The sequence below is a fragment of the Diplotaxodon limnothrissa genome, linkage group LG23 (assembly GCF_057381915.1).
Source record: "Diplotaxodon limnothrissa isolate DT_005_m linkage group LG23, D_limnothrissa_male_GT1.1, whole genome shotgun sequence".
Lineage (NCBI taxonomy): Eukaryota > Metazoa > Chordata > Actinopteri > Cichliformes > Cichlidae > Diplotaxodon > Diplotaxodon limnothrissa.
Window position 1 is genome coordinate 10,868,413 of NC_140617.1, and position 13,547 is coordinate 10,881,959.

A 13,547-nucleotide genomic window follows, 5' to 3' on the forward strand; every position below is an offset into this window, starting at 1 on the left:
CCTATTAACAGTATCCATCTATAGAATGTTGCATGTTATATTCTAAATCTGCCTGTTTTGTTTTTGTTTTTTTAATCTGCCAGCAAAAAATGAACCTAAATTATGTAATGCAAGGATGTAATCACTTTCAAGAGGGAGAAAGCATAAAGTTTGACTTTAAGTGACAAATATGAATCACTTAATATGATAAGGAGATTCTGCAGGTCATTAATCAATGTATAAAACAAAAAAAGAATGTATTTTAGTGACACAGGACATAAACACGGAAGCAAGATGTATAATTAGGATTATTTATAATAAATATGAATTAATGATTGCAATTTCTTTAACCATAGAGAATGACTAAATGCTTCAGGACAATGTCACATCAATGCACTGAACTCACTATGTTATCCATCTAACAGAGCCTCCACATGTTCTCACTGTAATTTCCCCCTCATTAATGAATTGATGCTTGCACTAATCTGAAAATACGGGGGAAATTAAATGCATTTTACTTGCAGTACTCAAGCTGACTTACCTTTGTTTGAATGACGGCGTATTGACTAAATCCTCCTTCTCTGGTGCTGTTTTGTAGCAGTGTATACACCTGAGACTGTCACCTGTCTGTCTGTCCTGCACTTTCTCTCTGTTTCTTTCTCTCTGATTGTGGAATAAAAGTATGAACATGTATTTATAAGTTACACTTGTGTTTGAATCCTGCAGCTTATCACACATTTGATTTCCATGTGTGACAACAGCAAGTGTCCCGAGTGAGGACAGACTGAGGGACCCACTGCTGCACATCATCTGTGAGGCTTTGCACCCCTGATGATCCACCAGGACAAACTCAGCAGTGTGTGAGGAAGAGGAGGAGGAAGAGCCCGCAGCAGCTGACAGATGAAGAGAATAGACAGACTGTTCCCTGTTTGTGAAGGACTGCTAGAAAAGTTTAAACTAACTGTCTGTCCTGAATCAATCTTATTAGGCAATGTTCCCATAATTTTATCATTCAAGTGTTTTCAGTGTGGGAGAAAGTACTCAGGGCTCTGAATTGGGATACAGCCTGTTTGCTTTGATTCGTGGCCTGCCATGTACAGATCATTAAAAAAGCTGATGTATAAAATCACATATAAAAGCAAGTGGAAACCTACAACAGCGCAAGTTATTAGTAAGTTACTACATCTTTCTTCAAAAATAGATAAACAGACCAAATTTATTCTCCACATGAGATGGTATTATAGTCCGTGTGCAGATGGGTGACTGCACTCCAGAGGAGATCCTACCTTTTATACAAACTGCTGTTTACATTCTTTATTGTGCTGGTCTCTAAAATCTATATAAAACACAAACCTGACTTCAGTCTTTCTTTCCCTGCTTTGTCTCAGTCTGGCGTGAACAAGCAGATGCAATCAAGTTTTAATTCACTGCACAGTCTCAGTGTTTCTGGCCACCATCCATTAAGCTGTGCTTGCATGAAGCTCACCATGTTTATTAACCGAGGCGATTGATTGAGAGATCATTTATTTCAAGCATATACGTACATACATACAAAATAGAGCATATATACGAAAAGGAAAATACTGTCCTGTAGTACAACCAGTGTTCAAAAAGCAGTGGGAAGAAGTAACACACGTGTTACCACCACCTTCACATATTCATAGCTCAGTCATGTAATTGTGCAGCTGCTTCCAAATGTTGTATAACCATGAGAATTTATTACATTGGACTGCATGAAAACCATACCTTTATACATTGATTTAAATTTCTGAATATATTTGTCTTGTCAATTAATTTTAAATTTAAATGTAAAAATTCTTTTCAATAAAGACACTAATGTGTTTGTCTTATAGAGGTTTAAGTTGCAGAGAAATGCCGTTACTGTTTGTTCAACTATTGCAGGACAACCACTGTTTAAGTGAAAAGATAAATGTTATGACATTAAATTTTAATGCACATGTGGTAAAACATATTTTTGTTGTAAATCTACACCAACTACCGAGTGAAAGGGTTTTCTGTACTCATTCATGTGCTATCTATTATTTTATGCATCGCCTTTCTATGGCCACATAAGCCTCTAATTATGGAGGTTTTTAATCCAAGTTTTTACCCATTATAATTATTTAATTACCCTTTTCAGTAAATGAATCATTTAAAGTCCAGTTTGTTTCTCAGTTTCGTGTATCTGGTTTAGTCACACATGTGGAAATGTTCTTGCGTCTCTCATTATTTTTGTAATAATCAGGAAGTGCAGATTACTGTCACCATTTCCTCTGTCTGATGTGAATCTGCAGTTTATCACCGGAAGGTTTCTCTCGCTGTTTGAGCTGTTTTTTTCTTTTTAAGTAAAAGGACACATACATTACACAATTTGATGACCACAGTTGAGTCCATGTTGATTTTTAAATGCACCTCATGTTGTTTGAAGATTGAAGGATTCCAGCGATTACTATTTTCATTGTTGACAGTTAGTTTCCTGATCAGTTGAGCTTTGTTTTGTGTTTAACTTAATAAACAATGACAAAAAAATGCTTGGAACCAAAGCCTCTGTAATGTTCTCCAGCCGTCTAAAACCCAAAAATATTCCCTTTGCTGTAATCTGTGGAAAATCACATATCTGACAAACTATCAAATGTTCTGTTCATCAGAACAGCTGATTTAATTTCTGTTAATTACCATGTATTATTAGACTAATCAGCATCTCTAACACAAATATGATGTTCCTTAGAAACAGGAATGATGGTTACTGTATCGGTTGTCGGAGAATGTAACTTTCCCTTATGTTCTTTGATGGAGTCTCTGTGGTCAGGTATCTTAGTATAACCCTGAATTGTTGAGCCATCTGGGTTTGGTATGTCGGCGGATATCACCCCATATGCCTTTCCATCTTCACAGACTAATGGACCACCAGCGTCTCCCTGGAAGTATTCAGTATTTACACAGTATTTAGTGATTGCTTTGGAAGAGAATTTCCGTTGTTGACCAAAGTTTTTTTCTCGATGTTAGTGTACAAAAATACACTTACCTGACCAGGTTCTCTCTCACCCTCAGAGCAGTACATGTTTGTGTTAGCACACAGCTCATTGTCAGTCAGGGTCACATTTACTTCCAGGAGTTTGACAGACATATATTTGCTGTTTTCTGTGCTTCCCCAACCAGAAATGACACATGCTTTTGGCAGAGATCCATCATCACGGTCAGCAAGAGCGATGGGTTTCACTTTGTCGTTCAACTTTGCCTTGGTGCTCAACTTAAGGAAGAGAGAGAGAAAACCCTTTAAAAGATATTAGCACTGTTAACTACAGTCTGTTTTAGTGCTGTATTCAGTTGGGCTCAATTTCAGTAAATCGAAGAGGGAAAAAAGTAAAATAAAAATCAGTATGTACAGGATTTCAGTACAACTTGAATGAACAGAGCAACAGCCAAAAAAAAAGAGAAAAAAATTTGGAGATTCTGAAAAAAAGACTAAATTAGAGCAATATGGTGAACTTCAAAAGTACAATCATATTTGTTATATATATACATACCTTAAGAAGCATCATATCATTTTTAATATTAACTGGATCGTAGCCTTTCATTGGAAATGCATTTCTCCCAGGCACATTAACATGCTGTACACCATTCTGATCATGATAATTATGAAGTCCCAGAAAAACTTTGTAGGACCTAAAAAAAAAAAAAAAAAAAAGTGTATTATTTGTTTGATAAAAATAATGAGTTTTTGGTCTTGTGTTCACAAGATAAAATATTTTTGGGTCATTTTATCTAATAACCATGAAGCTGCATAAAAACAGATTTCCTCCTCTCAATATGTGACTTGACTTTAATCTTGAGATTACAGATTCCACAGGAGGCCCCTAAACACTAAACAGGTAAAAAAAAACAAAAAACATAACAGTGTGTTAAACTCACTCGGCTTGGCAGTGTGTAGCAGTCATCACAAAATCCTCATTGAGAAGGAAGCCAGCACAGTGGGCTCTTTGACCACCTGCGCTGTTCATCTGCAAAAGCACCATGTAAGGTCTGCTGTGAGGCACAGCCTCGTGACCTCCAATGATCGCATGGCCTGAGACAAAAGTGAAATAAAGTATATACATACAAAATCAAATGTGTGCGTAAAATATGTAAAGATCTTTACCTTGTTGATGAAAGCTCAGTACCAGTGTCAGTAATGTCAGTTTATAGTAAATAATCATGGTGCGATCACAGTCGAGAGTTCAGCTGAGATACTGAAGAGAAATAATAATCTCTGATCATTTTCACCCTGAAATGTTTCCTATATATTTGTGCTATTTGCATACGCATGCTCAGTGATGTGGCTTTGAACCACATTCTTAAGGAAGGTAAATATCACCTTACTATTTTACATGAAAAATGTCTAAAAATATGATCCTGTGAACTCATTAACGTCACTCCTAAGTCCATTGAGTTTGCACCAAATTGTTTTTATGGTAAATTAAATTTCATTTTAAACAATAAAATGTTAAAATGAATTTAAATTCAGTTTAAATTCCAGGATTCAATAAAGCATCACCATCTGACAAATTCAAGCCTTAATTTATTTTGATAATATTTTGACTCTTGCGGGATTCCAACTAACGTGTGCTGTCATGAGCACCTTTCTCTATAGCGACCAGAAAAAGAGTTTACATGTAAAAACAAAGAGAGTAAATCACACCTCATAAACAAGTACAAAGAAATTGAGGAAGATCTTGATGCACGTGACGGGACCGAACTGAACTGGAAACAGACAAACAGAATCAAAAATGACAAAGACGATGAACTGGAGGAAACTCAGGACTTAAATACTCAGGATGATGATGATGATTATAAACAAAGGTCAGAAGAAAAAAGGAGAGCCTGTATTAAGCTTCAAGCCCACAAAAGGCCAGGACATCTAATAATAACAATTAATGGAAATAATGTGTCCCTCTCAGTGACTGTGAGGACTGCTGCTGGCTGAATGACTGTGATTGTTTACACCTGTGTTTGCCGAGTGTCTCGGACAATTTGCGGTTTGATTGTTATTTATACTCATTTTAGGGTTTTTATTACTGTATTCTTCTTTTTTTATTTTTATTTTTATTTTTTTTACTGATTATTACACTACAGAATACAATAATCAATCAAGAATATTTTGTTTCAGCCTGTGTGTTTCTGTAGATACTTTGAGAAATCACAATGAAATCTTCTTGAATTTTAAATCTTCAATAAGGCAGAGACAGCAATAAGACTGAGAATTGCAAATACAGGAGAGAGAGAGTCTGCATTACCACTGACGGCCAACAGAGAAGAGAGCGTGCAGTAATGCAGAGAGTAGGCAAAGGACAGGAGAAAGAAGGGAAAACCTGTGTCAAGGATCAATGTAGTTTGCAGAGGTCAGAAAAGAGAAAAGCGAGAACCTCTATGCCTTTACTTTTTCACTTTTACTTAAATAAAGTATAATAAGTACTTCTACTTTTACTGTAGTATTTTTTAACACTAGTATCTGTACTTTTTCTTAAGTACAGAATGTCTGTACATGTTAACTCGCCCAGTGTCTGTCTTCAACATTCCTGTGGTGTAGAGAGATAACTTAGATAACTTATGGTGCTCAGCTCAGCCAACGTATTGACAGTTAACCACGTCACACAGTGAACAAGCCTTTTAATCATTTTGTTGTTATTATATTGAAATCTTTACTAAAAGCAACAAACTCAGCTGATTTCAGAATGCTTATGTCAATGTAGAAAAAACAATGAGACTTAGCATTTTTAGCAGATACAGTTTTGACTTGCTATACTGCCACGAAGAGAGCATGGGAACCTTTTGATGAGAGTGCACCCAGCTGCTGCTAACTAAGATAAGCCCTCGACCTCTGACCTCTGATATAATTTCTCTTTGTGGTTCCTTATCTTCTCTTGCATGTCACTACAGGGAGTGCAGAATTATTAGGCAAGTTGTATTTTTGAGGAATAACTTTATTATTGAACAACAACCATGTTCTCAATGAACCCAAAAAACTCATTAATATCAAAGCTGAATGTTTTTGGAAGTAGCTTTTAGTTTGTTTTTAGTTTTAGCTATTTTAGGGGGATATCTGTGTGTGCAGGTGACTATTACTGTGCATAATTATTAGGCAACTTAACAAAAAACAAATATATACCCATTTCAATTATTTATTTTTACCAGTGAAACCAATATAACATCTCCACATTCACAAATATACATTTCTGACATTCAAAAACAAAACAAAAACAAATCAGCGACCAATATAGCCACCTTTCTTTGCAAGGACACTCAAAAGCCTGCCATCCATGGATTCTGTCAGTGTTTTGATCTGTTCACCATCAACATTGCGTGCAGCAGCAACCACAGCCTCCCAGACACTGTTCAGAGAGGTGTACTGTTTTCCCTCCTTGTAAATCTCACATTTGATGATGGACCACAGGTTCTCAATGGGGTTCAGATCAGGTGAACAAGGAGGCCATGTCATTAGTTTTTCTTCTTTTATACCCTTTCTTGCCAGCCACGCTGTGGAGTACTTGGACGCGTGTGATGGAGCATTGTCCTGCATGAAAATCATGTTTTTCTTGAAGGATGCAGACTTCTTCCTGTACCACTGCTTGAAGAAGGTGTCTTCCAGAAACTGGCAGTAGGACTGGGAGTTGAGCTTGACTCCATCCTCAACCCGAAAAGGCCCCACAAGCTCATCTTTGATGATACCAGCCCAAACCAGTACTCCACCTCCACCTTGCTGGCGTCTGAGTCGGACTGGAGCTCTCTGCCCTTTACCAATCCAGCCACGGGCCCATCCATCTGGCCCATCAAGACTCACTCTCATTTCATCAGTCCATAAAACCTTAGAAAAATCAGTCTTGAGATATTTCTTGGCCCAGTCTTGACGTTTCAGCTTGTGTGTCTTGTTCAGTGGTGGTCGTCTTTCAGCCTTTCTTACCTTGGCCATGTCTCTGAGTATTGCACACCTTGTGCTTTTGGGCACTCCAGTGATGTTGCAGCTCTGAAATATGGCCAAACTGGTGGCAAGTGGCATCTTGGCAGCTGCACGCTTGACTTTTCTCAGTTCATGGGCAGTTATTTGGCGCCTTGGTTTTTCCACATGCTTCTTGCGACCCTGTTGACTATTTTGAATGAAACGCTTGATTGTTCGATGATCACGCTTCAGAAGCTTTGCAATTTTGAGACTGCTGCATCCCTCTGCAAGATATCTCACTATTTTTGACTTTTCTGAGCCTGTCAAGTCCTTCTTTTGACCCATTTTGCCAAAGGAAAGGACGTTGCCTAATAATTATGCACACCTGATATAGGGTGTTGATGTCATTAGACCATACCCCTTCTCATTACAGAGATGCACATCACCTAATATGCTTAATTGGTAGTAGGCTTTCGAGCCTATACAGCTTGGAGTAAGACAAGATGCATGAAGAGGATGATGTGGACAAAATACTCATTTGCCTAATAATTCTGCACTCCCTGTAGTGTACTCGAGCCAGCTTCAGTGAAGCACCTCTGCAAACATCCCTGCACTGAAGAGCATAACACCAGGAAGCCTTTGTTACACTGATCCACTGTTTATCACAGCGGTTTTACAGAAAACCATGTCTTCTGTAGATATTTGTAAAAATATTACATTCCCACTAAACACTGGACATCGGGTAGACGTGCAGATCATGTCTGTCTTGAGTCTGTTGGTCTTAAAACTTGAAATTTGGACTGGGTAATATTTTTGGACATCATGTGGACATCTATGACAGGTGCAGGAAATGTACATAATTAATACGTTTGTTTATTTACAAATATTAAGCTTGTTGTTATCAATATGATATATATGAATACAGATATTTATAAACAAACCTGATTTATTATGTGTTAGCCTGCTGAGCACTCTGCACACCTCCACACATAACTGTTTCTGTCCTCCACCCTCTGGAAACACAGGACTACAGAGCCTCTAGAAGCAGTATAAAATCAACATCTATAATGAGTTGGAGTTTGACTCTGAAAAGACGTGAACAATGACCATATTTGGACTATAAATAGCCCGTGCATGGAGGCCCTAATGATGTCAACACTAGAAGTTTAATAGGCGATGAAATAAAGATGTCATATTGACGTCTATGTCGGCTCATGGTTGGATGTCCAGAATTGGTTAGGGCCTTTGTCTGAGCACAAAAAGAAGTGCTCATTAGTCCATCTGGAGTCATAATTGTCAGCCTGTACAGAATTTCCATAACCTGTATGGACTTTTTCATCGATTTGTATTACTTTTGGATTATTATAAATTTTTGGGGGCTCTGTGTGTGTGTGTGTGTGTGTGTGTGTGTGTGTGTGTGTGTGTGTGTGTGTGTGTGTGTGTGTGTGTGTGAATCTGAGTCGCAACAGAGATGATCAGAAATGACAGAGTCAGATTGTGCAAAGTACGTGACTGAAGCAAGGAATTTATTTATATCGCACTTTCAGAGCAACTCCCAGCTGAAGACAAAGTGCTGTACACTTGACCTGCCAAATATGATACATTGAATAAGTAAAAAAAATTAATACAAAAATAGAAATACTTCAGTATTACTGTAGTAATACAAGCAGTACAAATGTAAGAATGCAAAGTTATCCGTGGCTTATTGCTGAGTCTTTTTTTTTAATGGTGTGCTATAAAAAAGTGAACATTTTCCATTATTCTTTAGACTCTGTTCAATTTAAATTGAAAAAGTAAATACAAACAGTCACAAAGAAGTCATTATACAAATGATTCTAATTAATGCTGAACAGAGAAATGTATAAACAGGTACGAAAGGTTTATTTTTAGACAATATGAGATAAAACAACATTAGAGGATCTTATTTTCTCATTAGATTGAAGAATCTCTTTAAAACATATGAAGACGGAACAATAATGACATAAAATATTAAATTCACTGAACAAAATTCAGATTTCAGACGTCTGCAGATATGAAATCAGTTGTAAAGCCCCAGAACTATCCAAAAAAGTAATGCAGCAAGAGATTATTAATTTAATTGTTAGTAAACCTGAGAATCAATGCTTTATTTTAGATTATAGATTTTTTCTTAATTTTGCATTAAGACGTGGTACTTCTTAGATTGTTCTCATTTCTGCAACTTCCACATTAACTGACTAATCAGCAGGTCTAATACAAACATGATGCTGTGTTTCAGTGGATTCAGGAATTTTAGTGAATCTAATGATGTCTGGGCCACCTGAGTGTGGAGTAACTGCACTGGATATCACACCGTATGCCTTTCCATCTTCACAGACCAATGGACCACCAGCATCTCCCTGGAAGTAAATATTCAGCATGTGAAGCAGTGATGCTTCAAAAGTGAGTTAACTGAACGAAGTCAGTTCACTTTATTTTATAAAGATGTACATACCACACTTGGACCAGTGTCTCCCTGAGAGCAGTAGAAGTTTTCCATGGTGCACTCCTTATTGTCAACCAGTGTTATGCTAGTTTCCATGAGTGTGGGAGACAAATATTTATTATTCCTGTCTGTTCGTCCCCAGCCAGAGAGTATACATGATTTTGGCAAAGTACCATCATCATGACTCGCCAGAGGAATAGGCTTCACATTCTCACTGAACTTTGCCTTGGAGCTCAACTGGAGGAAAAAACAAACAAATAAAATAAAATTAAAAATGTAAACTGAACTTTTTTTTTCAAACTCGAATTCAAGGGAGCATTTAAAAATAATAATGTGGGACTCAATATTTTCATTATATTGTACTTTCTGTGCAGGGATACTCTTACCTTCAGAAGCATTACATCATTTTTTAAAGAGGTTTGGTTGAAGTTTTTATGTGGAAATGGTTGTTCCGCAGATATGCGCTGTATTTCGCTATTACTATTCACATTGTGAACTCCTAGTAAGGCAGTGTAAGACCTGAAATGACACAAAATTATGCCAAAAAAATCATCTAAGAATACAATGATTAGTGTTTCTGTGAGAATGTAGAACTCGTGCACCTACAGAGACTATTTATTCATGTATTTAAACTTTCAGTGCATCAGTCTAAAAAAACATCATAGAAAAATATGAAGTTACTTAAACTCACTCGGCTTGGCAGTGTGCAGCAGTCATCACAAAATCCTCATTGAGAAGGAAGCCAGCACAGTGGGCTCTTTGACCACCTGCGCTGTTCATCTGCAAAAGCACCATGTAAGGTCTGCTGTGAGGCACAGCCTCGTGACCTCCAATGATCGCATGGCCTGAGACAAAAGTGAAATAAAGTATATACATACAAAATCAAATGTGTGCGTAAAATATGTAAAGATCTTTACCTTGTTGATGAAAGCTCAGTACCAGTGTCAGTAATGTCAGTTTATAGTAAATAATCATGGTGCGATCACAGTCGAGAGTTCAGCTGAGATACTGAAGAGAAATAATAATCTCTGATCATTTTCACCCTGAAATGTTTCCTATATATTTGTGCTATTTGCATACGCATGCTCAGTGATGTGGCTTTGAACCACATTCTTAAGGAAGGTAAATATCGCCTTACTATTTTACATGAAAAATGTCTAAAAATATGATCCTGTGAACTCATTAACGTCACTCCTAAGTCCATTGAGTTTGCACCAAATTGTTTTTATGGTAAATTAAATTTCATTTTAAACAATAAAATGTTAAAATGAATTTAAATTCAGTTTAAATTCCAGGATTCAATAAAGCATCACCATCTGACAAATTAAAGCTTTAATTAATTTTGATAATATTTTGACTCTTGCGGGATTCCAACTAATGTGTGCTGTCATGAGCACCTTTCTCTATAGCGACCAGAAAAACAGTTTACATGTAAAAACAAACTGAGAGTAAATCACACCTCATAAACAAGTACAAAGAAATTCAGGAAGATCTTGATGCACGTGACGGGACCGAACTGAACTGGAAACAGACAAACAGAATCAAAAATGACAAAGACGATGAACTGGAGGAAACTCAGGACTTAAATACTCAGGATGATGATGATGATTATAAACAAAGGTCAGGAGAAAAAAGGAGAGCCTGTATTAAGCTTCAAGCCCACAAAAGGCCAGAACATCTAATAATAACAATTAATGGAAATAATGTGTCCCTCTCAGTGACTGTGAGGACTGCTGCTGGCTGAATGACTGTGATTGTTTACACCTGTGTTTGCCGAGTGTCTCGGACAATTTGCGGTTTGATTGTTATTTATACTCATTTTAGGGTTTTTATTACTGTATTCTTCTTTTTTTTATTTTTTTTTTATTTTTTTTACTGATTATTACACTACAGAATACAATAATCAATCAAGAATATTTTGTTTCAGCCTGTGTGTTTCTGTAGATACTTTGAGAAATCACAATGAAATCTTCTTGAATTTTAAATCTTCAATAAGGCAGAGACAGCAATAAGACTGAGAATTGCAAATACAGGAGAGAGAGAGTCGACATTACCGCTGACGGCCAACAGAGAAGAGAGCGTGCAGTAATGCAGAGAGTAGGCAAAGGACAGGAGAAAGAAGGGAAAACCTGTGTCAAGGATCAATGTAGTTTGCAGAGGTCAGAAAAGAGAAAAGCGAGAACCTCTATGCTGGAGCTTGGAAAGAAAAGCGTCTGGACTTCTTTAAGTTGCTTGAAGACATTTCACCTCTCATTGAGAAGCTTCCTCAGTTCTTCAGTTCTAGCTGAAGAACTGAGGAAGCTTCTCGGATGAGAGGACGAGAGGTGAAATGTCTTCAAGCAACTTAAAGAAGTCCAGACGCTTTTCTTTCCAAGCTCCTTAGACTACAATGAGCTGGATGACTGAGAACCTTCACAGACTCTGTACTTTTTCCCTTTTACGTGAACAAAGTACTTCTACTTTTACTGTAGTATTTTTTAACACTAGTATCTGTACTTTTTCTTAAGTACAGAATGTCTGTACATGTTAACTCGCCCAGTGTCTGCAGTAAACAGCAATGTCTTCAACATTCCTGTGGTGTAGAGAGATAACTTAGATAACTTATGGTGCTCAGCTCAGCCAACGTATTGACAGTTAACCACGTCACACAGTGAACAAGCCTTTTAATCATTTTGTTGTTATTATATTGAAATCTTTACTAAAAGCAACAAACTCGGCTGATTTCAGAATGCTTATGTCAATGTAGAAAAAGCAATGAGACTTAGCATTTTTAGCAGATACAGTTTTGACTTGCTATACTGCCACGAAGAGAGCATGGGAACCTTTTGATGAGAGTGCACCCAGCTGCTGCTAACTAAGATAAGCCCTCGACCTCTGACATCTGATATAATTTCTCTTTGTGGTTCCTTATCTTCTCTTGCATGTCACTAGTGTACTCGAGCCAGCTTCAGTGAAGCACCTCTGCAAACATCCCTGCACTGAAGAGCATAACACCAGGAAGCCTTTGTTACACTGATCCACTGTTTATCACAGCAGTTTTACAGAAAACCAGGTTTTCTGTAGATATTTGTAAAAATATTACATTCCCACTAAACACTGGACGTCGGGTAGACGTGCAGATCATGTCTGTCTTGAGTCTGTTGGTCTTAAAACTTGAACTTTGGACTGAGTAATATTTTTGGATGTCATGTGGACATCTATGACAGGTGCAGGAAATGTACATGATTAATACATTTGTTTATTTACAAACATTGATTGATTGATTGGTAATTTATTTCAACATGTGAACAATATACAAGTACATTTAGAAAAGAAAAGAAGAGAGAAAAAAATACTATACAAATTACATACAAAACCCCCCCCAAAAAACCCCGTTCTGATTAATTTACATGTTGAAAGGGAGTGGGAAGAAGTAAACACTTATTTAATCCCACCCCTTTGCCATAAATTATCAGTTAATATTTAGTCAGCTTCCTTACTGATATAATTTGTAATAAAAATAGTGAACAGATTTCTGATATACTATATACTATAATATCACATCATGAGTTTTTTGTTTGTTTTTAAATAGAGACATTCACTTAATTTAAATATTTTCCTTTAACATTAACATTGTTGTTATCAATATGATATCAATATGGATGATTCACTTCCTTATATCCGTTTGAATCAGGTACCGAAGCAGTTACGTGCGTAATGAAGCTTCGGACGTCACTGGTCACGTGACTTTTGCCAAACGAAGCAAGCCTCGACACAGTGCTTCTGAACCAGTGTGTTGTTTTTTTCGACACACGCTCCGGAGCGTCAGCTTCAAGCGGGCCATCACTACACAGGTGGTTTAACTTGGTTTTGTTTTAGCAATGTGTGTGCGCATTTTGGTCTGCGTGGAAATAAATGTGTACATGTTGAAATCCATTTGTGTGTAACCAGATTTGTAAATGTGTCAAATCTGTGAGCATGCGTGGATATTAATGGCTGAAAAGTCTTAAATCTTAGCCTGAAAACACACTGCGTTCCAAATTATTATGTAAATAATATAGTTGATACAAATGGCAGTCTGTATAATTTTCAAGTCATCAGCCATTAGAGCACAATTCAAATTGCATTATTCAAAACCTCCCAATGATATCTACGTTTTTGCAAAAAAGAAAAAAAAAACCTCAAAATGCACTGTTCCAAATTATTATGCAC

At 37.0% G+C, this 13,547-nt stretch overlaps 2 protein-coding genes across 2 annotated transcripts; both read right to left on the reverse strand.

Moving 5' to 3' along the window:
- Positions 1-2,669: 2,669 nt before the first annotated feature.
- Positions 2,670-4,175, reverse strand: LOC146607589 (granzyme B(G,H)-like). The gene is made up of 5 exons (XM_085347920.1): positions 4,118-4,175; positions 3,892-4,045; positions 3,507-3,645; positions 3,005-3,229; positions 2,670-2,897 (listed from the first exon to the last, which is right to left on the reverse strand). Exons 1-5 carry the CDS (start codon positions 4,173-4,175, stop codon positions 2,670-2,672), a joined length of 804 nt encoding a protein of 267 aa, XP_085204046.1.
- Positions 4,176-4,651: 476 nt separating this feature from the next.
- Positions 4,652-10,331, reverse strand: LOC146607590 (granzyme G-like). The gene is made up of 7 exons (XM_085347921.1): positions 10,274-10,331; positions 10,048-10,201; positions 9,743-9,875; positions 9,366-9,593; positions 9,153-9,270; positions 7,487-7,555; positions 4,652-4,719 (listed from the first exon to the last, which is right to left on the reverse strand). Exons 1-7 carry the CDS (start codon positions 10,329-10,331, stop codon positions 4,652-4,654), a joined length of 828 nt encoding a protein of 275 aa, XP_085204047.1.
- Positions 10,332-13,547: the final 3,216 nt, after the last annotated feature.